The 26,737-nt window shown below is 46.7% G+C and overlaps 1 protein-coding gene across 5 annotated transcripts in view; it reads right to left on the bottom strand.

The window, feature by feature from the left end:
- Window positions 1-3,007: 3,007 nt before the first annotated feature.
- The window catches only part of ARHGEF18 (Rho/Rac guanine nucleotide exchange factor 18), a 1,645,252-nt gene continuing 1,621,522 nt past the window's right edge, over window positions 3,008-26,737 (bottom strand). For all 5 annotated transcript variants that reach the window (XM_069649229.1, XM_069649230.1, XM_069649231.1 and 2 more), the window contains 2 exons: window positions 20,533-20,646; window positions 3,008-8,532 (listed from right to left, as the gene is read on the bottom strand). In XM_069649229.1, the coding sequence (XP_069505330.1) occupies window positions 8,372-8,532; window positions 20,533-20,646 (275 nt within the window). In that variant the 3' untranslated portion in view covers window positions 3,008-8,371. The remainder of the gene's footprint in view (window positions 8,533-20,532; window positions 20,647-26,737) is intronic.

The raw sequence follows: 26,737 nt of genomic DNA, 5'->3' as shown, positions 1-26,737 counted from the left end.
CGCATTGTCAAATCTTTCTTTGGCACAAGGAAGTAAGTTGAATAAATACCCTTGTTTACCTGGTGTCCCGGGACGAGTTCTATTGCGTCCTTTTGTAGAAGAATGGCGATCTCCTCGAGAAGGATCTTCTGATGTTCTAAGGAGTGTATTCTTTGTCGTGGAGGGTGGTTCTGGGGACGCTGCAGTAATTCGATACAGTATCCTGTGGACACCGTTGACAGCACCCATCTGTCTGAGGTGATCCCTTCCCAAGCTTGGGTGAAGTTGGAAATGCGTCCCCCTACTGGGGTTGCGTGAGAAGGGACCCTGAACTGAGCGTCACTGCTTTGGTGGAGGCGTGCCACCTCCCTTGTTGGGGCTGCCTCTGCCTCTTCCACGACCTCTCTTGTTACCCCTGCCGTAATTTTGGGTAGACTGCTGGTTGTTGTTCCATTGTGTACCCTGTCCTTGGGCATAGTTGCCTCTTTGTGAATTTTGGCCGCGTGGGCGACGAAAATTACCGTTCCCCCTCTGGTTAGGGGGTTTGTTGGTAAGCTGGCCAAGGGATTTGAGAGTCTCGTATTCGTCCTTGGCATTTTTAAGTGCGTCTTCGACCGCTTTCCCAAACAATAGATCGGGTTCCACCGGCTTGTCTATTAATGAAGCCTGGGTTTCTGTTTTGAACCCCGACTGCCGTAACCACGCATGTCTCTTGATAACAGTACCTTCTGCTATCAATCTTCCTGCGTTGTCCGCGGCGTCGAAAGTTGCTTTTAATATGCAACCAGACACGGCTCTACCTTCTGCCGAGATCCGAGCCAACTGGCCCTTTAACGGTTCAGGAGCAGAGGCTATGAGTGCCGCGACTTCTTCCCATTGATGGCAGTTGTAACTTGCCAACAGGGTGGTGGAGTTTGCAATCCTTGCTTGGTAGGCGGACGTTGAGGCTACCTTCCTGCCAAACCCGTACAGTCTTTTGCTCTCCTTGTCGGGGGGAGCTTCTGATGACGATAAGGGTGTCCCAGCCCTCTTCCGAGTGTTGGTAACCACTAGGGAGTCTGGTTTGAGATGTCCTCTTATATAAAGAGGGTCAGACTGGGCTGCCCGAAAAAGTTTTTCGACTCTGGGGTTGACGGCTCTGGTGAGGTTAGGATTCACCAGGGATGGATCTATTCTACGTTGGATGGATTTAAGGATAGGGATGGTCTGAGCGACCGGCCTCCTCTCTCCCACCAACTCTTCTGCGAAGTCCCTTTCCTCCTGTACACCGTGGGTGTCGATGTGAAAATGTTCTGCTGCGCGAGCGAGAACTTCATTAAGGAGGGGCTGGTTATCGACTGGCAAGTCGGTAACTGGGGCTTCGCTCTCTACCGGGGAATCTACTCTGTAAATTTCCTGCTCATCATCTATCTCCTCCAGGTCCTCATCATCCGCATAGTATTCCGTCCCGGTTTGTTCTTCCATAATTTCAAACTCCTGGTTTGGAGTAGAGTATGGAGTAGAGTAAGGCTGCACCTCGAAGGGTTCAGGTCTTTCAAACCGGGCCTTTTTACTTAGGGGGATAGGATCAGAGGAGCCTGAGGGTGTGGCCCCTTGAGGGTCATACGAAAGGAAATGTTCAGGGTTTTTCTCATAAAAATCAGCTAAGGAAGACATCCTTGACATGACCCTGTCTATGTCTTCACTGGACCATACTTTGGAACAGGGTATGACTTTAGTAGTGACTTTAGTAGGCACCTTAGGGGACTCAAGGGTACCCTTACTGGAAGTTGCAGTAGATTTGTGTTTGTCTGTCTGCTTAGGGTGGAAGGATGGTCTTAGAGGAGTGGAAGGCTGTGCTTTCCGCTGTTTCCCCCCCTCCCCATGCGTGGAAAAGTGTTTTCCCTGCCCCTTGGAGGCCCCAGAGGCTTTCGACGGCTGTCGTCGAGGGTCTGGGGAGGTATCTGTGTGTTTCGAGCATGGGGCCTCGCTGGTGATAACTGCGGCCCCGGTCTCCTGGAGCGCGGCCTGGGGGTGGAAGTCGTCTTCGTCTTCCGACGATCGAACTTCCGTTAATCTAGGGAGCGAGGCACTCTTGGCAAGAGTGGATGATTGCCTTGCGTCATGAGGCGATCTCGATCGAGAGCGCCCAGAGGACACCGAGTCGGACCGTTCTATCTGTGCCTCTTTCCGAGAAGTCGACGTCGTCGAGATTCGGTTGGACTTAGTGTGCTTAGTGTGTGTAGGGTGTGTAGCGCTTGCGTCGCCGGGGGTCTTCCCCATAGCCGCCCTGCCGGACAACCTTCCGAGGTCGGGGACCTGCGCTCGGCAGTCTTTCGACGCCGTAATGCCCTCGCCGTCCGAAAGTGCGGCGTCGCTGCCATCGCTGAAGGCGCCCTCCGCTGCCATGGCCGCCTGCCTGGCGTGGTGGGCCCAACGCTTTGTCGAACGGTCCTTAAGTGTCTTAGGCTTAAACCTACTACACGCTCTGCAGTTCGCTTCGGGGTGGTCCCTCGGCAAGCAGAGATTGCACGTGGCGTGCCTGTCGACCCAAGGGTATTTGCGGTTGCACTTGGGGCAGAATTGGAAAGGGGTACCCTCCATACGCACCTTGAGGCAGCGGGCTGGTAAGTGTAGGAAATATATAAGGTGTACCTAACGGTGTACCTATATACCAAGAGTGAAGAGTATGTACCACCCCCCACTCTCCCTACTTGCAGGGCCGAGGCCAGCGGCCTACTAGGCCCGGGCCGAGGCCAGCGGCCTTCTGAGGCCCAGATCCGTCGTGCAGCAGCCGACGGTCGATGTCTTCTCCAGCCGTCGTCGAGGGTCGACGTTGGGGTGGGGAAGGATGTTAATAAATAAGTTTAAACTTCAATAATAAGCAAAAGTATGGCTAAGGCCAGGGAACTCCGCAAGATGCTTCCGACCAGTATGGCGGAAAAAAAACAATCTGAGGATCCTAGACGTGTGAGGGATCTTGGGTACAGTGGACGTCACACTAGGGATAGTATTACTGGCACGCCTGTGTCGACGCCCATTTTCGAGTTTCGAAAAACAAACTGTAATACTCCGCAGCTTCCACTAGATGTCGGCCTATGCACAGCATGTGATCTAAGCAGATTCCACAAGCCTCAGAAATATATATATTTTTGAAGTCGATATTTCCACATATAACTTTGAAGTAGAGCGAAATCAGGGAATAGAAACGATCTAGCTGTCCGATTAGCGGGAGTTCGCAGTGTGTGGGTGGGGGCGGCTGTTAGAGGAAAACATTGTCCCAGTTACAGTGGAACGAGCTAACTGTCCCACGAGAATGAATTACAAATATCATCCCAGTCAGCTTTAAATGCAGCTTGTTGGGTATAGCAGCAGTGTCTCCTCCTTTGTGTTGTAAATTGGGACCCCTCTCACAGCAGAACCTCAATTTCCTATTACCCAGGAGAGAGGGAAATGAAGGTTGATTAAGGGGGCACTAGCATGAGGTGACGGTGAGGAATAGTTCAAGTATGACAGACCTTCACAAAGATTTAAGAAGATATATAGAGCCCCCTACAATAAAGGGAACTGCGGAAGTGCTCAGAAACAGGTTAAGTCTATTGAACAAAGAGCTCATTATTCAATTAAAGCCTTTTGGGTTTCTCATGACTGGACAGGTCTTGTACAGCTGTGATAGGTTTCTTATACCACCAGAAACACAAGTTACTGGGGAAAGGGTGTGGATTATTACAGTCTACCTAAGTATATATGTATGTATGTGTATAACCTACAAATGTGTTGACTTCAATCACAGTCATTGATTCAGCCCCTTTTGTGGTTAAGGTTATTGAAAACAGTACCGACTTATGTTAAGATTGCTTTTACCAAAATTGGAGTTGATGGGTTTTTGTGCTGAGAACAACTGGAATAATACTCTTCGCATTAATCAACAGTGGAAATATGCAGCAGCATGCCGGAAGACAATACAACCCATGGGTGCAGAGTAAAAAAGCATAGCCCGTCTAAGGCATAGTGGACCAGCCACAGTACAGGGGGCATTGCAGAATTGGACTATGGTAATAACCGCTGAGCCAGTGGGCCATTACCGCCTAAGGTAATGCCACCGGGGCCTAAAGTTAACGGTGGCCCCGGGGGCATTACTTTAAGGCGGTAATGGCCCATCGGCGAGAAGGTTATTGCAATTAGTATTCCAGGGTTTGCAGTCTCGGGATACTAGTTTTCCAGAGTTTTCAGCCCTGGAATACTAATGTGCAGACGAAACCTTTTCAAGCGCCATTTCTTTTGCCGTTTGAAAAGGTGTTGCAGCAGTATGCGTTAGCTCTAGGAACACTAGAACGCGTGTACTGCTTCATTAGCAACAGGACTCCATTTTGGGCCCACTTGCTCCGTACTAATGAATAGGAGGAAAATAAACATTAAAAATGGCCACCTTGGAAAAGGGAGAAGGGACTATGTGTGGTCCTTTCTCCCTTTCCATGGTCGCCTAAAAGAAAATAAAAGTGTACCCGGCGCGCAATGCACACAAGTGTGTCCACAGGATTACAGTGTGGTATGGCTGCGAAACGAGCCAATCCACGTTAAGTGTATCCCGTCGATCCTCACCGCCACGTACTAATACTTAATACAAACTATCAGCAGAAACGGCTTTTTGACAGATGGAGCATCTCAACTAAATGCACAGTGCCACTTCTGACAGATCCTCAGAAGGCCCACCATGGTCACATCTAAAGCACCCAAGGCTTTTATGTAGGCAATTGCAAGGCAAGCGGAAATAAATGCCTGTATCCCAATTCCAAATACCTCTTGAAAGTTGATCTATGGTGTAAGGTAGGCGAAAAGTGACAGAATGCCTTGTGTCATGAGGACACCATGTTCCTATTCCTGTGTTATCTGTTTACATATGGCCGAACTCTGCTATGTGTAGTCAAACCGCTTCACCCCCCCCCCCAAGACTTCATCCGTTTAAGAAACAAAAGCTCAGTGTCCCATTGACATGTTCCAAAATGATTGTCCAAGACTCCAATGCACAGGAATTTGAAGGTTACATGGGGTAGGTGTGGCTTTGTGGGGTTACTCTACTGCAACAAAATATAGCTAACTAGTCATTTCTAGGATAGGATTGCACATCTGGCCATTCCACTTCCGTATACAACAATTCTAAGCTTGATTACAACCGGTATGCACCTTTTCAGACACGTTAAAGAACAGTGGGTCATCAGTTTTGCATAGCAAATTGGTAAGCAAGCTCCCAAATGCTTATGCAGAAGGTATTTCTTGTGTTGACTAAATTCTTGTCATCCAAATATGAGTTTGAATTGAGCCACGTCAGAGCAAAAACAGCAAAATTGCAGTCAATGAGAAGATTGTGGCCAAACATGAGATTTGGTGCCCGAATATAAAGTGCATTGTATGTGAATAGGTAAACGTTCACCCCAATTGCGGCTTTTATCCAGGTAGAGAAGATTGTAAGGAACGTTTGTGTACAGTTATTAGTAAACTTATCGGTTCTTACATATTGTATAATGATTTGAAACAGGCAGCTCTCAAGCTGTGTGAAGTTTAGTGTTTTTCATAAGAATGATATTATCAAAAGGATTTCTTTTTAACACGGTTGCATCACTCAGCAACAAAGGATGTCTCTGTTAAATCTTCCTTACACACCAGATATGACAGAGCGGAGTACAATTATTGGGCAGTGTGTGCAATGAACAATTTATTGGAAGAGATTGCGGACTTCATCACTGAAGCTAGTGGCAGCATTTGTGCTGTGTTATATGAGGCAACAAAAAAAACAACACCCAAAAAGAGTTTCCGAAAAGAGAGACGTTGAAGTATAGTGAATGATTTGATGTAGCATTCCCTGTCTTAACTGGCAACTGTCGAGACACGGTTTTGCATGTGAAATTCGCATTCTGGGACATACTCGCTTGAATTACATACTGAATTAAGTCACTAAACATACATTCAGAGAAATCATAACTATGTATTTTCTGACCATGCCATGTTTGCATCAGCCTGTTGAAGGCACAAGATGGGATGGTGGTATTAAGAATGCATTTGACCTCATATCACTCATTGGTGGGCTTCAGCCACGTATGGCGTGTTGCGCTGTACCTCGTTAGGACTGAAACAGTACTGGTGGACCTGAAGAGAACACCATTTGGTTGTTGTTGGTAATACTATAAACGTCTGTACATAAAAGTGCCACAGTACATCAGGTCATGTAAAGAAAAGTATATTCTGAGTATTTACTAAAGTTCCCCGTACGCAGTCGGGAACATTTTAAGAATGGATGAGTTTATACCTAGATACATTTTTAAGAAATGTGAGAGAAAATACAAATATCTCAGTTTTGTGGTTAACGTTACCGTGAGTTGTTTCCCTGCAACCGCCAAGCTTTGTCCCAGTGTTGGAGTAATACATTCATGTATCGTTCTGCTAATCAATTGTTTAAAAATATCAGAAAATCAGCTATGCTTTGATTAACCATTTCCATCTTTGTTTTCATATTGGCAGGAAGCAACTAAAGGGTTATTTCAGAAATCTAGTTAAGTTTAAAACTGAAGTAGTGGCACCGAGAAACTAGTCACAACAGTGAACGTTTGAAAATAAACTTGACAATTTCAATTTTTTACATTTCGAAGACAGACGGTGAACCTAAGACGTGAACTCTGTGCTGCGGAAAATGTACCAAAGTATGCCCTACTGTTGCATGAGAAGGTGAATAATGCAAATGGTCGTGGCTCAAAAATACCTTGCTGACAGGCAAATCCGTCCGAGGTTTTGCCACAGGATATCACAATATATTACAACAAGAGGGATCCTACTGCAAAAATTTTAATAAATAATAACTACTTCTTGAAAGTGCTTTAAACTATTTCAAAAAGTGCAACTAAGGTGGCCGCCTGCACTCGGATCCCAAGGAAGAGTGCTGTAAGGCAAGGTACATTATTACCTTGATGTAGGATTTATATAACTTAATTATCCAGGGCATCCTGGTGCCTGGGTAGCCCTCAGAGCATAGGTGTGCCATCTAATGGCTAGGATATCCACAGTAACTCATCCGGACCAATCTGTACAACAACTACAAATCTTGCTTGCAGGAATACAAATTGCAAAATCCAGCATTAAAATAGTTTATATATCCACATCGAAACTGGATTTAGAATGTTGAAACAGACTGATGACTAGAAACAATGGAATGCCAATTAGTGCTTTGCAACACAATCTCTGGTGCATGAATGTGCCCCCTGCAATTCAGGCGGCTGCCCTTTTCATTTTACATTTCCAAGGACCTGCAGAAAGAGGATCCCATGAGGTTAATACGGGAACATTGTTTGGCTGTAGCCAGCCATCAGCTCCAATCAGTAGTTCTCTATGATTATCGAAACCATTGTAGAGCTGTTTTGCAAAAGTGAACTCGCCTCACAAACTTTCACACCCAATCCCTCGCAAATTCAAGGAGCACCCACGGTGAAGGTGCAGAGCATGGGAGAATGTTTTTGTGACCAGCCATATGGGATCCGGGTGACCAGGCACAATATCTCTGAAAAGCAGGATGCAGTTTCCATTAACAGAGGAAGCTGCAGTTAAGCTAAGCATGGCAATTCCAGCAGGGGAATGGCCAACATCTCAGAGACATTGCCACACAAACATTTTAGTTTTATACTTCATAGACGGAGGAGAACATGGGTAGAAAGTATAAAAACAAAAAAGAAGAACGGTAGAAAGAAAGGAGGCAGAGCAAAGCTGGTGCTGGAAACCAAAGCCACTGTCTCACACAGTGCATCTCTCTGGTGCTCGCTAATGGGTTTACAAATAGCAGCGCTTTAATGTCTTATCCAGCTAGTGCCAAGCATGTAATTATAGCAAACGTTTTTTTAATCGCTAACCGCATGGCACAACAAAAAAGGTAAACTGCTGCCATTTCGAAATACAAAATGTTGGAAGTACTATTTGTTTTAACTGTCCTTGGTCCTCTTCAAAAGGTTTACTTTAAAGTCTATGGCAGATGATGCGAACCTTAGCTTACTTGTAAGGAGAGATACAATCATACATACACATACACGCAAATAAACATAAAACTACTGCATATCAGTCAGAGAAAGTTAATTATAAAACAACTTTTCTATATGCTCTGAAATTATACACCTATGCCATGTATGACGAACAAAAGTCCCATGACTGGAAAAGCAGCATTGCGATGGTAAAATGGTCAACCTCTTGTCCATTTTCTTTTCAGCAGGATCAAGACTGAGGAATCCTTAAATCCTATATCGGGTAGTGTTCATTTGAGTGGAGACAGGAGGGTTACTCCGCCTGCCTCCTCTGTATATCAGTCTATTCAAAGCATCACTTATGGTTCTCTGCAAGAATCCAACACATGTTAAGTCCCGTCTTATGTTGGCACGGGTCAAAAGAAAATCACGTCCTCCTTGTTGGCATCTTCGCCACTGTTCAACTGAGCAGGAGGGGAAGAGCCCCTTAACGTTAGGGTGTGAGTGCTGCTTGGCCGGTGCAGGCTGGAAACGGACAAAGGAGCTTCGAGGCAGGGTTCAGGCATGCCAGCAAGATCTAAAAGACAGATAGGAGGAGTAAAATGACAGGCGGTTCATCATCATCTTATTTACAGTTTCCAGACCATTTTCCCAGTATGGCCAGCAATAAATCCACGAATCCAAAAAACAAGTGACCCCATACCCCGACCAATCTTTAAACCTTCTTGAAACTACTGCTATTTTAAAATGGCTGTCCGAGTGGTCAAATCAATTAAAGTTTTGATTTGGCCCCCCACAATGGCGCAGTCTCACACAATGCAAAACGTACAAAGTGTTTGTCTACATGGAGTTCTAATAGAGGTGAAGAGCTAGTCTTTGCAATTTGGTGCCAGTATTTCTATGTTGACCCTGAGTAAAAGAAAGATGCCTAAAACAATCTTTTGTTGCATCGTAAGCCCTCAATTCTTCTTTTGGCTTGCAATTAAACACCCCAAAAGGTCCACAGGATACACTACGGAGAACGATCTGGCAACGGTAGACTGGAGATATGGCACTGCCACCAGTACAGCTTTCCTTCATCACAGGAGCACACTATCTGGCGGGCAGCTCACCAGAAACCACCCTGCAATACACACCCACTCAGGGTCTCGTTCAGCCCATGGAACAGAACCAGCCTGGGTTGCCATTTGGGATGACATCCTGAAACATACCTTTACTCTATTGATCATGCTAGACCTACCTGCAGCCTTGGAAATGATTAACTTCAACACTCTGTTGTCTATGCTGTCCAGAGTAGCAGGTGTGTCTCAGCAGTGCTTGGGCAGATATCACCCATTTTGTGATGACCCTGCTCAATGCGTAAAATGTGAGAGTTGTCCCTCTGATCCCATTATAATTTCCTGGGGGTGCACTGGGCTTTTTCTTTGTTCTCGCTGATTTTTAATATCTATATTCAGTCGCGCAAGTCTATTTCTTCTGAATCCAATCTCCATTAGCATTCCTTTGCAGATGGCATGAAGACATGCGTGTGTCAACAATTACGGAGATATTTTTCTGAATATTGTCAACTGCACTTGTGAAGATCATGAACGATCTCTAATAAACTTCAACTAAAACAGATTATCCTCTTTGGACCTAAACACCTGCTAAGCGACTCACTGTGGATACCACTTTCTCCTTCCCTGTTTCGTACAGTCCAATTCGGGCTGCGAACAACCAACTGGGGGCAGTCAAATATATCTTTCACTGACCTCCTTCACTTCTGATGTCGACTACGCAGAGGTGATCTGCGCTCTGATCAATACTAAACTGGATTTTGCAAATGCCGTCTTACCAGGTATTACACAGAGTTAACTCTCTCTTCTACAGGTTGCTTGAAATGCTATTGGATGAAAGACAGGCAAAAAATTGTGTTTAAAACACTCAGCCTAGTTTTAAATGCATTCATGGACTGGCCCTGACATGTCTATCTTATCAAATTCAATTCCATCATCCAGCACGCCCACTTCGGTCTGCAAATCAAATTTTGTATGTTGTACCTGCAGTCCGCTATACTCAGAGGAGGTTTAGACATGCCAAATGTACTCCTGCGTTTCTGATTGACCTCCCCTGGCATTTTACTATTCGGGGTCCCTATTTATGGGATTATCTGCCCATAACTCTTAGAAGAAATGATTCTCTAACCCTTAAAATCCACCTCTTTACGTAATTTGGTTTATTTCCATTCTACATTTTTTTTTATACTGTACACTAGATATTAAAGTCTGTAGCCAGAAACAGTTCACCCTGCTCGCTCCCTGCAGTGCATTACAAATCGTTTAAAATTACTGACCACCATGCTGTATACCAAGATGCCTTCCCTGGAGACCAAGGATTCCAAGCAGTTAAGGAGCCCCTCTATCCCCACCAGTGAACCCATCAACAGGGGAAAAGCAGCATACTGCAAACGGATGCCCGTGGAGACTTGGCTCCATGAATCATGATAGAACAACAAGTGAACTGATAATGTGCTTCCATTTACAATTTTTGGTATTGCAACTTTTTATTCCAGAAAGCACTTCACAACACAGTGACCTACTCAGGAAATGCAGGCCTTGTGATTTCCGAAAGTCCATTGTAAATAAAGAAAGGAAAATGGCAACAGAAGATCTGTATCGAATTGACACACTTTCATAGCTGTCAAAATGGCCCAAGTTATGTGTGACTTGGTATGGTTCAGGGGGATCTTGGTCTAGTTCAGGGGAGCGTGTGCTGTCTTGAGTTTGTAGACGCTCCAGTTCTGAGAAACTAGGACTTGGTGCAGTTCGGGAGACTTGTGCTTTGAACATTTGAAAGCAATAGAAAGCTAATAAACGGGGATAAAACAACTGATTATTTATGGGACATAATACTTTTAACAGCTACATTTGTATTGATCCATTTAACTCCTGGTAAGAGGACTTCTGTAGGTGGAGGATTCTTCTACCTTACAAGACATTGTGAACTTGAACACTTATTAAACAAAACACACACTCTTTGACAGCGAACTCCCCCTGGAACCTAGCTGAATGTGTTTTGGGAATAGACAGCCAGTACACAAAGACTCTGCAAGATCGCTCATAAGCAGCATTTCTGAAGTGACTTGCAAGAATAATTTCCAACCTGGGGAAGAGGACGATAGCCTTTTGCACTGGTAGCGAGAAGGACTGGACAGTGCCCCAAAAACAACTGAGATAAGCCAGAGTGGTGCTGAAAAAGAACTCACAAAAATCGGTCCAGCATTACACAAACCATCTGCATACATGCTAGGGGTCCCATTGAGCTGATGGCAAAGCTTCAAAAAGAAAATATTTCGTAACTCCACCTGGTTAGACTTTGGAAGTATGGTTCCCCTGTTAGATAATTACTGAAACTGTTTAACATTTTTATGATCAGAGTTGCGAGTTACCTTTGGTGTTCATGTTTTACTGCAGAGGGACATCTGCGATGCTAGATGCAGTTAGCAGCTACAGAAATATTTGTCTTTTATTTGTAATGCCCCTATGCACAAGTGTTTTGAGGCGCAACAAGGCTAAGTGGTGGGGGATCAGGGGAGACAATAAGTAATCTTACTAGGCCTTGTGACATTCAGAACATGCAAGTGCAGTAACGGGGAGTGCAGGAACAGGATAGAGAGGCCCGTGAGAAGGAGAGTGCCTGAGGAGGCCAGGAAAACAGGTCCTGGGAAGAGAAGAAGGGGAAGGGTGAATAAAAACTAAGTGCGATGAAGGAGGCTGGAATGGCCTAAGGCCATCCAGTCACGTGTAGGCGGAGGGGCACGGGGGGCCGTAAGGGCGAGTGCAGATGAGGAAGGAGGGGTGCGTCAGGGGAGAACAAGTTCAGGGGTAGAAAGGATAGAGTGGGTGGGCTGGCTGGTGCCCCGTGTGACTGAAGGAGCCCGGCGCCAATCAATGGCAGAGGGAGGGGGACAATTAGCAGGAGCGGGGGAGGAGCGACGGAAGACGAGAAAAGGAAGGTCTTGAGGAGCTTTCGGAACCTAAGCAGATACGGCTCAAGTCAGAGGGGCAGGGAGGCCGTTCCAGAGAGAGGCACCGGCGGAGGAGAGGGATCTACCCCCCCCACTCTCTGCTTGGAGAAATGTCTGATTTGCAGAGTTCGAGCTTGACGACCAAAGGGCTCTAACAGGGAGATATTTCGGGAGAGAGAGTTGGATGTAGTGGGGTCCCAGGCCACAGAAAGCCTTGTGGATGATGCAAAGGGCCTTGAACTTAATCCGTGCAGCAACTGGGAGCCAGTGGAGAGATTTAAGGGCTGGAGAAATGTGGTCCCTGGGCTTGAGGCTAAGGATAGAAGTCCTGCAGTCCTATTCTGGATTACTTGAAGGGATCGGAGGGCAGATTGAGGAATAGGTTGTTGCAGAAGTCCAGTCCGGATAGAACCAGTGCTCTCGAGACATTGAGTTTCTGGGAGAAGGTGAGGAAAGGGAAAATGCCTCGAGAAGGTGCAGTTCAAAGTGAGCCTTCTTGGCAAGGTCAGAGATGTAAGGGGAGCAGGAAAGGGAGGAGTCAACTAGGACACCAATGTTTTTAGCTTCACAGGCAAGGGGAAGGGGCCCATGGAGGATGGCCAGAGTGTGGTAGGAAAAGTGGGAGCAGGGGTCCCAATGAGAAGGATTTCTGTCTTACTGGCATAAAGGAAGAGATCATTGGTAGTGCACCAAGCCTGAATCTCCAAGAGGCATTCAGGGATGACTGAGACCGAAGAGGAGAGTAGGAGAGCTGCGTGTCATCTGTATAGCACTGGAAGTTAGGAGAGAAGGTGGAGATTAAAGGGGCTAGAGGAGCCAAGTAGATATTGAATAGCCAGGGAGAGAGGATAGAGCCCTGTAGGACACCACAGGTGGAGAGTGAGATGGAGCGGAGAAAAGGGCCCAGTTGAACCTGGGAAGGTCGGTCAGAGAGGAAGGAAGTCAACCAGTACAGAGCCAAGTCCGTGATGCCAAAGGTGTCGCAGTTGATTTATCAGGGTGTCGAAGGCAGAGGAAAGGCCAAGAAGGATGAGAATGGAAGAAGACCTGGAGTCGAGATTAGAGAGCAGGAGTTCACAGGTGCTCAGGAGAGCAGTTTCCATGCCTCTGGCAGCTCTGAAACCAGACTGGTGTTCGTGTAGGCAACTAACAGATTCAGAATGGTGGATAAGCAGGGAGATGGCCAGCTTCTCCAAGAGTTGGCCCAAGTTGGCCAGACAGGAGGTGTCGACAGAAGGCTATTAAAGGGGCGGGGTAAACAAAGGAGTGCTTGAGGAGTGAGGGGAAAAATCCAGTGGCAAAGGAGTGATTGCAGAAATCGGCCAGGGTTGGAGTAAGGGAAACAATGTTGAATGTCTGGAGGAGCAGGGTAGCACCTGTTTGGATGAGACTTTCGTAGAGCGGACTCGTCTACAAACCTCATCAGGTGTTATGGGAGAAAAAGGAGGGGCTGGGAGTGGGGTCAATGGATGCCTGAGAGAGGGAGAGGGGCAGGGAGTAGAGAAGAGATAGGAGAGGATGTCCTGAGTTTTGGACATGAAGTGAGAGGCCAGAGGAGTGCAGGGGGAAGGGGAGAAGTGGAAACTACATTAGAGTTGGCGAGTTCCTTGCATATTTTGAAAGTTCTGCTGAGTCGTTAGAGGCCGCTGAGATGCAGGGTTGGATAAAGGTTCTCTTCTTAGAGCAAATGGAGGCTGTATTGCCTTTGGAGCAGGCTGCAGGCCAGTTTGTGAGAGGATGTGCTAGAAGCCTGCCACTTCCTCTCAGCCACTCTACAGTTGCATTTTAGAGTGGCCAGGATGGAGTCGTACCAGGAGTTGCACTTAGAGCCCGGCTTCATGCAGATCCTCATGGCAGGGACACGGATGTCAAGAGTGTCAGAAATGGAGAGATGAAGGACAGTGAGGGCTATCTCAGGGTGAGTCAGAGGCAGGAGTAGGAGGGGGAGTGAAGGTGGCGGCAAAAGCGGCAACTGATACTTGAATGAAGGAGAAGAAGGCTGGCAGTGCGGGTGGAGGTTTAGCCAGGGGCTAGAGGAGGTTCAGGTGAGAAGAGAGGATAGCGTGGCCAGACCAGGAGGGAGGAGTAATGAGAGGGATGGAGATGGGGAGAGGTCTGAGGAGATGAGAGCATCCAAGGTGTGACCGGCAGAGCGTGTAGGACCAGAGGGAAGAATGGAGAGTGAAAGAGTCACAGAGGTTGAGGAAGTGCCCAGAGCCTGAATTAGGGGCGTCGAGGAGAATATTAAAGTATCCAAGGAGGAGAAGCATGGAGGAGGTGGTTAGGAGAGAAGAGGTGAGGTCAGCCCATTCAGAGAGGAACAGGGAGATCTGGCCAAGGGGCTTATAGATGGTGGCCAGAGAGAGAGGGTCCAGGGGAGACATCGAGCCTGCAGACAAGATATTCAAAAGAGGAGTAGGCCCGGGTGTGTATGATGGCAGCAGGGACCCACTTAGGGAAGATGAGGGTAACTCCGCCCGGACCAGTAACACCTGGGTTTAGAGTGGATCTTGTAGCCCTCAGGAGGAGTGTAATGTTAAAGGACATTTGTACTGCGCACTATCACCACCAGAGTGGTCCCGTGGCGCTCTGTCAAAACTTGTGACAGAGCTGGCAGTGAACCATGTCTCGATGATAGCGAGGACATCAAGGTCAAGAACCTCAAGGAGGTGGCCGATGTCAGAGGAATGTTTGAAGGCAGAGCGAGAGTTGAGAGTTGAGAGTAGCTAAGTGGAGCACACTGCCACTTTTGAAGGTGTTTAGAGGTGGTGTACGGTGATGTAGTACATCAGTCAGGGGTGGTAGAGGAGATGGCGGGAAGAATGAAGGGGGAGTGGCAGGAGAGGGGAGGAAGTTGATGAGGGGTGGGAGAAGGCTATCAAGAAGGAGGAGGCTGGGATGAGAGCCCTGGGCCATGACAGTGCCATTTAAGAAGACATTAATGATGACACTAGAAGACAGGAAGGATGCCAAGAGAACTTCCCAGCGGGTGCCACCATTAATGGGAGAGGAAGAGAAAGGGGGGAGCACAGAGACCCAGTGGGGAGTCCAAAGGGCTGAAGGGACAACAATGAGCATGTCTATGACAGTCTGTCTCATCTGGAAGAAACATTGACATAGGTGTCAGCAATGGGGAGGCCTGGGTCGGAGACCGAGAGGTCCTTCTTGAACCTTTTCCTTTCAGACTTAAAGAGGGGGATGATAGGAAAGGTGATAGAATAGCAATTAGAGAAGATAGGGGAGACAGAGAGCACCATTGGGGATAAAAAAGGAGAAAAGGTGGGGGGATGGGGTCAAGAGGGGAACTGGAGAACACGACTCGAATGCACAACAATGCAATAAAATAGTCAACAAAGTTTGAAAGGAAGAGGCCTAAAATACAACAAAACAGCAGAAAATAGAGTCATAGGAGTGGCACATTCAAAATTCCAGAAGAATGGGATACAGGGCAGATTCGAATTTCCAGAGGATGGGATACAAGCATACAATTTGACCAGGAAAGGAAGTTACCCATCTGTAACTATTGTTCTCCAGCATGCGTCTGGCATGGATTCACATGCTCATGAATAAAGAATACATAGCAGTACCACATTACACAACCATGGGAGGTGGCAAGGCTCAACAGAGGCAAAACTTTTACCTCTGGAACAGACTCACCTCTAGCAAACAGGTAGTGTAGCACTGCTTGGCCGACCCTGGACTCCTCTCTGGAGTCGAACTTCGTGAAGGTTTGCGTAGACCTCCACGTAGCAGCCCTACAGATGTCCAGCAGGGACACACCAGACAGGAACGCCGTCATCGCAGCGATCGCTCTGGTGGAATAAGCTCTCGGAACGCCGGGCAGTGGTTTGGCAAACCGATGACGACAGTGTGCGATACAACTGGAGAGCCACCTGGAGATGGAAGCATTGGACAAGGCCTTCCCATGGTTCAAAGGATCAAAGTTCACAAACAGTTGAGACATCTTCCGAAAACCTTGTGCGTGCCGCGTAAAACTTCAGAGCACAAGCAACGTCCAGCCAGTGCAAGGCCCTTTCAGCTGTTGACTAAGGCTTCAGAAAAAACACAGGCAACACCAAAGGCTCATTGAGGTGGAATTCCAATGGAACCTTTGGCATGAAGGAGGGATACGTCGTAGCATCACCCCTGATTTGTGCAAAGTCCAATATGGCTGTTTTCAGGACAGGGCCTACATCTCCCCAAACCTTCTGGTGGAGGTGATGACCACAAGGAACGCTCCCCCCCCGCCCCCCCCCCCCCCCCGAGAGGAACTTGAGAGGGGCCTGATGCATAGGCTTGAAGGGGGCACCCATGAACCTCGTCAGCACCATGTTGAGTTCCCACACTGGGGCAGGAGGCTTCACCGGCATGAAAGATTAAAACAGTCCTTTGAGGAACTCCTTGAAGAGACGGTGGGACCAAAGAGAACATCTTCCTGGTGTAGCAGGAGATAGCTGCCAGATGCATCTTTATAGAGGTGTGCGCCAGCCCCGCCTTGGCCGAGGAAAACTAGTATGGAAGAATCTGCCGTGCCGTGACCCTCAGAGGGATGATCTTCTGCAACCGGCACCACGTAGCGAAACGCTTCCACTTGTGACCGTAGCATGTAAGAGTTGACAACGTGCTAGCCTTGGCAAGCACCTCACTGCAGTCCGCTGGCAACTCGTATCCTGTCAATTCTAGGGCTGCAGGAGCCAAGCCCTCAGGGTCCAGCAATCCTGGGTCATGATGCGCGATTGAGCCTCCTTCTCTGGTGAGCATATCCGCGACCAATGGCAGCTTGACCGGAGGCAATGGCGACAGGCTGAGAAGGTTTGGATACCAAATCTGCCTCTACCATGCTGAGGTGACTAGGATTATTCTGCATCAGCACTGTTTTAGTTGACGGATGATTCGCAGCAGAGAGGCAACGGGGGAAACGTGTAGAGAAACAGGCCTTCTCACAAAGGAGAACATGTCCCCCATGCTCCTCGGCTGGTGGAACATGCTGACAAATTTCTGGCATGTGGAGTTTGCCGCCGTCGCAAACCAATAGGATATGATAGGGTATTTATAACGTGCTTAATACCCAGAGGTTTCGAAGTGCGGACCCGGGGATCTAACCTGTGCTGCTCCGTGTCATCTTGCTTCCAAGGCAAGCACGTTGGCCCTGAGGTATCTTCCTGAGTGAGGCCTGCCCCACTTGATGAAGATACGGTCCAACTGGTCCTGCCGAAGTTCCCACTTGTGGCAGGAGGGCAACTCCCTGCGGAGGGAGTCAGCGATGGTGTTCTTGACTCCCGCCATGTTAAAGGGGATGAGGAACATCTCTTGTCCGATGGCCCAGACGGCCAGTTTGCACCTCTTTGTAGAGCTCTGGGGATAGGGTGCCCCCCTGCTTCCTGATGTAGAACATTGTGGTGGTGATGTCTGTGAAGATCCTCACCACCTTGCCCTTCAGGGATGGAAGGAATCACTTGAGGGCCCAGAACACTGCCCACAGCTCCAGGATAGTGATGTGGAGATCCTTCTCCTCCGGTAACCACAGGCCTCTGGAGTGCAGACGTCCGGTGTGGGCTCCCCAGCCCTCCAGGGAAGCGTCCCTGGTGATAGTCTCCTGGTATGGGCGGTTTTGAAAACCTGTGCCCTGAGCGATGTTGGAGTGTACGCCCCACCACCCGATGGAACTCCTCGTCGGGCAGGATCTTGTCCGCGAAGCTTCCGGACATTTGAATCTAGCGAGAGTCCAGGAACTCCTGAAGAGGCCGCATCCGCAACCTGCATAGTGGGATAAGGTAGATACACGATATCATGCCAAGCAGCAAATTGATGGTCTGCACCATGGTGGTCTTCAGTGACAACAGCTGTGGTACTTTGCCCAGTACCGCTAGGCAGGTGACCATGTTGAGTCTGGCTCCTAGGAACAGAGCATTCTGCGATGGTGTCAAGCAGGACTTCGCATAATTGACGGAGAATCCCAGATCCGTCAGCAGCTGGACGGTCGTCTCTGTGTGTTCGATGGCTACCTCTCCCGAATTGGCCCCACATGTATCCCTCGTAGACACAGATGGGCCACCACTGGTGCCAGGTACTTTGTGAACACCCTGGGAGGTGACTTTAGCTGGGCACCCTGGGAACTGCACGGGGCAGAGGCCTTTGCGCTTAGCCACGCACCCAGTCTAATGTGACGATCCTTCATCTTTCTCTTGGAGAACCTGAGGCAGATCTTGCAATCCCCTTCTTTGTGGTCCGGTTGAAGACAGTAGAGGCATTGAAGGGGTTTGTCCTCCACAAACATGTTCCACAGTCTGCATCTGGAGCACAGCTTGAAGAGGGTACTTCCCTCCTCCTTTTCCTCTGTCATGGTTGGAAGTGCTGAGTGGGCCCGATGGCCTTCTGGAAACTTTGATGAAAACTCGACGATCCTTGCCCTTGAGAGGTGCTGAAATTCATCGACAAGGATCCCCGCTTGTTGGCCGAGGAAGTGAAGAGCACACAGGCTCTTTGACAAAAATACGACTTTCTCGCAAAAAGCACGAAAACCGTAGAATAGCTCACAGAGCAAAAGTCAAGGACTCCCAACACTTGAACGTGCGGTAAAAATCTGAAGATGGCTGCCAGCGGAGGGGCTTAGGGAGAGGGCAGTCATTGGCTGAGGGAAGTATTACCCAGTACAGTGATTGGTTTACAGGAGAAATAACAGTCTGTAAGTGAAACTGTTTTTTCTTTTACCAAGGATTCCCGGCCTGACGACAGGGAATTCATGAGCATGTGAATCCATGCCAGACTCCATGCCAGACCCCATGCTGGAGAAGCTCATATATCAACAGGCAGATTCAACTTTCAAAGGGGCAATGGAAAAAGACCAGCTTCAGCCCAAAGGCAGAGCAGTGAGCCAACAGATCGAAATATTCATCAACAAATCATAGCCATGTGATGAAGGAGAAAGGTGATGGCGTAGTGCAGGCAGAAAAATCAAGGATACAGATCAGGGTAGAAAAAACACATTGCAGGTGAGAGTTAAAAGCACAAAGGCGGCCGGAAAGCAAGATCTATTGAACGCAAGCCAATGGGATGTGCCCTTGTAGGTGGCCCTTTGCAGGGGCAGGCCTTGCCTGCTGTGTCCCAGGCCTCTTTGGTAAAAATCACACAGCGTCAGTCAATCAGGCTGATTGCAGGATGTCCAGGCCACACAAAACAGCAACAAAGTAAAACTCGGTGGCCATGTTAGAAAAGCCGGACCAAGATGAGAGAGGGGAGCTCCATGAGGCAAGGCTCCACTGGGCAAGGTGTTTATAGCCCAGGAGCAAGTTAAAAATAAAATGAGACAGTTTTTCAGGTACTTACCCATTCACTTCTGGCCAGAGGCGCTCAGGACTTTGGTAGGGGAACAGAACCTGCTGCCCTACCCTGAGCCCCAGGATTATAACACACAAATATACATTCATAGGACATGAACAGTTTGCATTAAAGAACACTGGGTTTTCTTGCTTTGCCCAAAAGGCTAACTTTGGAAATTGCAGGACAGCCAGCATCATTCTAATGAGGTGGTAATAAAAGGCTGATGCAAATGCCCAGCTTTTAAGATAGAGCTTACTAGTGAAGACAGAGGCATCTGGGTATAAGTGAATTGCCCATGATCACAACCTTAAGACAATAAGGTGTGGAAGCCACAACTCCGTTGTCTGGTCTCAAGGGTCACTCACAATCAGATGATTTAGCACCCAACTCGCATCTTGTCAACTCATTTCCTTTTTTGAATTTTCTTAAATTAGGCCCTAAAACCAAGGAAAGAAATCCAACTGTCTTGCCGCAAAAAACGTGACCGATGACTGACCCTCTTCAATATCAAAAAGCGTGTATTGCGAGTATTTTAAAGGCTTAATTCTGGTTTAAAAAATGCATGCAGAGGATATTCATGACCGTCTCAGAATACAGGCGGGTGCTGGGGACCGGAGACATGCTGTGTCTTGCTTTCCTCAAGTCCAAAAATTAATGTTACTACAATGGCTCTACATCTATGAGTCAAATAGGCATTGTCTACTGCTGGAACCTGGACATGGCACTTGCTCAGCATTTCTCTATGCTGGAGGGTTGTATGGCCTGAAAAAGGTCTGTAACAGTATGTGCAACACAGACCTGTCCTGGCACCTCAAGTTAATTCTGGCACTAAATATTCAAAGATTTATGTCTCCACTTTGGGATCCTGCCTATGCCGCTCCTACCTTCCCAAATGGCAAAACCCTTACAGCCATTCTCTCTACAATTGGTTACAAGATGGGTATAACAAAAGGAATGGAGCAGAGTATCTTATTTCTAAATAACTGAAGACGTGCCTTGGGCACATCAATGCATAAGACAGCAGATAATTCATTTACCACAACTGATTTAACCCGGAAGGAATTTTAGGTTCTCAGACCCTCTGTTATGGCTACTATGCAGGGCACAAAGCAGGAAGAGTTAATAGGAAGTGTTGCACAAATTATTTGATTTCCCCATGCAACACTATGCGCTTAAGGTACAAAGTCCCTTTACTAAGCTGTACTGTAGCAAAACTCAACGCCACACAAATTAGGCCACCAAAGGTCTCACCTGGCTGGACAGGGGTGCTCATAAGACTTGGACTTGCAGACCGTCTGTTTCTCATGTTGCCATCATCTTTCCCTGAGAGCCGGGATGGGAGCAGCTGTTTTAAGTCCACAGAGGCTAAAATGTGCAAATGAAAAAGTACCACTTTGATTATTTCAACATTAAATAATAGGAACAAGCTTTGATCACATTAAAATGTAATTGCATTAATGAAGGTGCAGGGTGAGATGAATGGCTACTTCTACGGATGTATACACCCAGGGACAATTCAGACTCCTATCTTAATTAATCTTACACCTTTCAGGCAAATTCTACAAATGCCCGTCCATGAGGAGTGCAGGCTACCTTCTGGAACCAGCTTGAGTGGGTAACCGAGGAAAGGGTGTGATCTTGTGCCATAATGCAGCCACACTTTCCTGCCTGAAAAAGGAAGAGTAGAGCATGTATTCATTCAGCAGAAAATGTACCGTTTGGAGTAGATCCAACGGTCTGGCACTCCTGCAAATCCGCCCTGAAACTAAATGTTCAGAAATGAAGAATTAATCCGGCGCACGGCAGGTGCTTATCAACCAAGTCCTGGTTGCAGTCAACCAAGAAGCCAACTGAACATGCTCATAGCAGGGAACCGTGAACTTTCATAACCCAGGCGTACTAAAGAAAAACACAAAAGCCATCAGCTACGATCAAAACTTAAAGGCTTTACGGATTTCTGACTAACAAGCCTACTTTTAATAATAATAATAATAATAATAATACATATGACAATTTCACATTTTGCATATAAAAAAGGTACCATTTTTTTGAATAATGAATGGACTAAGCAGCGATAGCGTTTTGGCAATTTCACTGAAACTGGAGTCATACTGCCATCGACCCCTACTCCCACCCACGCTGTCTAGATCAAGGGCCTGAAACCTTTGGCTCTCAAGATGTTTTGGACTACAACTCACATGATCTTTCACCATTGATTTCAGGTTAGGGCTAATGGAAGTTGTAGTGGAGAGCCAAAGGATGCAGACCCCTAGTCTAGATACAAAATAAAAATAAATAAATGGGTTGTGGACATACTACAATTATAATCCAGATGCCTCCGATTCTCTGAGATGGTGACACAAACATATTTATTGATTAGATCTTTGAATTATTAAAAACAAGGCACAGCTCCTTGGGGCTCAACCACACTTTTCTCATGGACATTTCTTTGTCACACAAGTTAAAAATGTAGGTGCAATATATTGCATGCCCACATTTTAGCAACAGTCTATGTGACAGTCATCCACAGAGAAAAGGGATTGTCAGAAAAATGCTCCTCCCTTTCCTAACGCGACAGCAAGTTCACCCACTGCAATTCAGTAAAGACCACAGTAAACGCTTTGCTTTAAAGCAATATAGGTTACACACATTACCTACAATATTTAATTGGTTTATTCATCCCAAGGTTAGAGGGCCTCATTTGGCGCAAGGCACGAAGGTTACCCAACTCAGTTCCTGTTGCCAAGATCAGCTCATAATTGTGCGGGGCTAATTGGAAACTGTTGTAATTTTTTTTACAAATTGATTGTTCCACATGCCGGTTCGTTATTTGATGATTTTAATGTTATTAGAAAAGGAATAATGTCCAGTGATTGAGATGTTTGCAGGATCTCTGTAATAGCTTACTAAGGCAGGTAGATTGTACCGAGAAAGAGCTGAAGAGCAACCCAGGAAATATTAAGCGCAAGCTATGTGGGTGGACTGGACGGTCACAAATGAGCCGTTTCATGGTTATCAATCTCTGACTCATTTATATAAAGAGCATAAAAAGAGTGGAATATTGGCACTGTCTATTTCCCTCTATCCGATTCGAGTGATACAAGGATTATTTTTAAAATGTAGTTTACATTTATTGCGGACCAAACAGGTATTGGTGAAATATGGTTTACTAGAAGGGGGAGCAGGATCATTGTAGGTTTTGTAATAACCCTAATGAGAGTGAAACAGTAAAACATCTCTTGGTTTATTGTCCAGCCCTCCATAGCAAGCAAATGTCATCATTTAAGAAGTTTGTGTATTCCAGTGTCTCAATAGATTAAGTATTTTGTGAAACATGCCTGTCGGGGGGCCTCCAATTCAATTTCTTTGGCAGTTGTGGATTTTAAGATCCCTTTGAATTTGGGTTAACACTCAGAATTCCTCTGTTGTGTGTGTAATGTTATATTGTATTGGTTCGAAGACTGTTTTTATTTCTATTTTATTTTTCCTATTATGTCTATGTCAAAGGTTATGCTTTTAACCAAATGACAAAAAAATGGTTTATATTATTTTTTGTACTGCATTTATTTCCAACATCCTGATCCATGAAACCCATAATGGGAACACCCCTCATTTTAACTATTTGTTCAAGTTCCTCATTGTATACACCAACCTGAAGACACTACATTTTAGGTGTCCTATTACAATATCTTGAATCGATGGTCAATAGGCCAGAGAGGCATTGCTAAAATGGATTTCCAAAATCAACCCGAGGTTAGATTTTGGGAGGTAAATCTATTATGGTGAACAGGATAGACTCGACTAGTCAAACAAAATCAAGGTAGCGGAAAGGCTTAGACAGAGAGGTACAATTTTTAAAGAATTTGAAATTAGACACCATGAGATCAGACTGAAAGTTAAGATGAAAGACTGCACAAAGAATCAGGGGTGGAGGAACTTTTGAACTGATCAGCAGTATTCTCACTTGAAAAACAACAAAAAAGAACTACATGGGGCTTAGAGTTACAGAGCTTATCAACCAGTTATGTGTTACATCGTATGCTCACATTGTCATCCCCATTCAACTACCTGCCCCCTCCTCAGAACCTTCACTTTCTTTTAAAGTTTTACCATACCACAGAAATCAAGAAATTGTCGACTCTTGTAAAAGTTGATTTTCAATTAAAACAATAAAAATTAAAAAAGAAGTACAAAGCTATACAATGATTTCTTAGGCCTTTGAAATGCACACCAAGCATGAAACCCTCAAGTAAGATTTTTCACACAACTACTATAAAATACACCGAACCTTGAGGGTTATAAGGAGAACCCCAACACTTTACCTTAAATACATTTAAGCAACAGGCTAGCAGAGTTATCAGCAATACTTTCAATAACTGATTGTTGTAAAGTCACATGTTTTATGGGGGGATCCTTAACTAGATCACCACCGATCTGAGTCAAGCAAAGTAGAGATAGGGCCAGGACTTGCACAACCCCATGTAACGATATGAAGGACAGGCACGAAAGGAAAACGGTATGCTAAATTGTCATCCTTATTCAGATTTTCCCAGACAGCACTTCAGGGGTTCCAGAATCCGTTTTGGCCTTATGTGCTTCTGTGCATGGTCTGGTCGAGGGAGGTGTGAAGGCACCCCGAAGCAAAAAAAGGACTTTATTTTAGATGTCAGGATGGATTAAGGCCTTAATTGCCCTATGCTAAGGTGGGATTTCCCTACCTAAAGAAACTAAGGATAGTCTGTGTCAGTAAGTTCAATTTAAAAATCTGTGTGTCCAAAACCTATACTTTCCCTCACAACTAAAGATAGACAATGTGTAGGGATGGCAGCACCAAAAGAAACAGTGTTCAAAATAAAGGTCTGAGTTTCTTTCAGCTTGGGATTGTTTCAGCTTCCCCTTCCCCAAGTTCAATGTAACAGTTCAAGGATATCTCAAGGTTCCCTTTTCCAAGTTCCACACAGATCAAGTGTCTTGATTGCCAGCAATATTGGCAGTTTCACTTTATACTAGTATATAACTCCTTGTGACTTGTATCAATTCAAACAGAAGCTTTCTTTCACTTCAGCACTTGTATCACACAGTCTTTATCTTTGGGCTTCTGTTGGCTCTTTCCCAAGTCAGGCTACTCTGTCTAGGTGCAGTTGTCAGACAACATGGGCCACCCATTGCAGGCCACGCAACCGATAACCCTTGACGCTTTGTGATGTTACAGAGGCTTTCTTGATTAACACCGGTTTTCCACCTAGCACCAGTAATCAACATGTGCTGTGATTTCTCTTTGGCAGTTCTTGGGGCTTGGCCACCACTTGTATATTGGCAGTCTTTTGGTTTTGCCACAACTTGCATTCACCTTACTCTGTGGTGTACATCTTCTTCCACTACCTGGCGTTCACCTTGCCCCTCTAAGTTGCAACAACTTGTGTTTCACACTTGCTTTTCATTTAGTTCATTAATATTTATGACAGCTTTCACTTTGTTTCTTAATGGTTCTTAGCAAGTTTTACTCCTTTCACAATAGCACATCATTCGCTTTCCACTTGTGCTATAATTTCACAAGATTTCCATATCTTTTCTTTAGTTTGGCATTCAATATATGCCGTTGCATTCTTCAAAATACTTGACAACTTTTCAGGATTGATTATTCCTCCACTGCATTTCCTAAAATACTTGACAACTTGTTCATGATTCAATATTTCTCCATTCAGGTTCCAAACCCTATTCTCATAAGCTTTTCGCTCGCAAACATAAAATGTCCTAGATCCGCCACAGAGAACCCCAGTATGACTATTCCCGTCTTGCACTCACCGTGGCTGCTCTGCTTCGCCGAGCATCTTCTTGCCGTTCTCTGTCCTTCTCTCCAACACCGGGTAGGTTTCGGGAGCTCCAGCTAGCAGTGCTCGCTGTCGGGAAACCGTCTCGCAGCGGATAGGAGGTTTCCGTGTTCCCCAGCTCCAGCTGGGAAGACGCAGCTCAGGTAATTGCTGGGGCTCTGGTTCACTCACAGCCTACTCAGGTTGCAGCACCTCTTTTCCCCAGGCAACACACTGCATCCTCTCTGCCAGTCCTGCTCCTCGCCGGACTGCTGCCACCTTCTCTCTAGGCAGGTTCTCTTTCTGCTTTGTTGCTTGGGCCTCCTTTTAAGCACCTGTAGCCTTCCAATAGGTTGCAGGTGCAAGTAGTTTCCCTGACCCTCATATCAATTAGCTGGACAAGCCTGATCCTCCGTAGGTATCTTCCTCATCTTAGTACTATAGTGGTGAAACTGACCAGAAGTGTGCATTACTCCGAGTCGCCTCGTCCTCATCCCCAGTCTTAAAAAGGTATACGATTTAGGGTCACAGTATGTGTGTGTGGAAGAGATAGGGACTGACAAAACCCTATGAAGGAAGAGGGAGGGTAGGACTCTCAGAGAAAAGGAGGATACCATGCGTCACCTGTAGACATCCTCTCCCCACTCCCCGAGGTACCTCCACCCAGGTGATCCTCCCTCGCATATCCCACAGGGTCAGGATCCAAAAGCGATGACCTTTCCCTGGCCACCCGAGAGGAAGATCATAGGTGAGTAGCTGGAAGGATGCCCTGCGGTTCCTCACAGAGGCACAAGGGTCACTGGTGCAGAGGTCGTTTTCGGGTGCAGAATTTAGTTTAGGTCAGTCACGGGACCCCTCTTACGGTTCCATTGCCTAGCCAGCTGCTCACCCTTGCCACGAAAGAAAGAATACATCTGCAGAGCAGGCGACCTCAGGAGAAACCCATGGAGTGAGGAAGACTGGATACAAAGGGAGTCACCAAGACCTAGTGGCGACAGGCAATCTTTGGATGGCAAGCAAAGGAGCAGGTCCTGCACAGCTTCTGGTGGGACTGGAAGAGTGAAAATACAGCAGCAAGCGTCTTGAAGCACAAGTTGAAGATCCTCCAAGTTCCAAGGATGCACTCAGAACAGAGACGACTGCAGCGACCTAGCCCAAATGAGTGCCATCAGTCCACCAGATGGTCCAGGGACACTTCTGAAGGCTCAGTAGGCACATAACCTCAAGCAGAGGTGGACACTGGTTGTTCACACCGGTCCTGGGGTTGAAGCACCAATGACATCCTTCTTGAGATCAGGACAGATGAGCAGGGCTTCACTGGGACTTGGCTGGAGGCAATTCTGGTCAGCTGCAAGGGTCGTCTTTGGGTTTTCAGCAAGCTGCTCTTCTTCAGAGGGGCCTCAGCTACAACGATGATCTGTCGAGTGGTTGCAGGAGTCATCGTTTTATCCAGGATTTATGCACTGGAGTCACCACCAAGTCCACCACCATTTCCACTGGAAGGGGCTGTCTAATCATGGACAGCCACTGGCCACACTTTCTCCCCAGGAAAAGACGCTCTGAGGCACAGATGAGGACTAGGACCAGATGGTCCAGGCCCCCCACATCCGGCCACACAGAAATACTGCTACTTTGACTGGGAAAGC

Source organism: Ambystoma mexicanum, chromosome 1p, assembly GCF_040938575.1.
Source record: "Ambystoma mexicanum isolate Mex_15411 chromosome 1p, UKY_AmexF1_1, whole genome shotgun sequence".
In the NCBI taxonomy this organism is placed as follows: domain Eukaryota; kingdom Metazoa; phylum Chordata; class Amphibia; order Caudata; family Ambystomatidae; genus Ambystoma; species Ambystoma mexicanum.
This window is presented reverse-complemented; position numbering and strand designations above follow the sequence as displayed.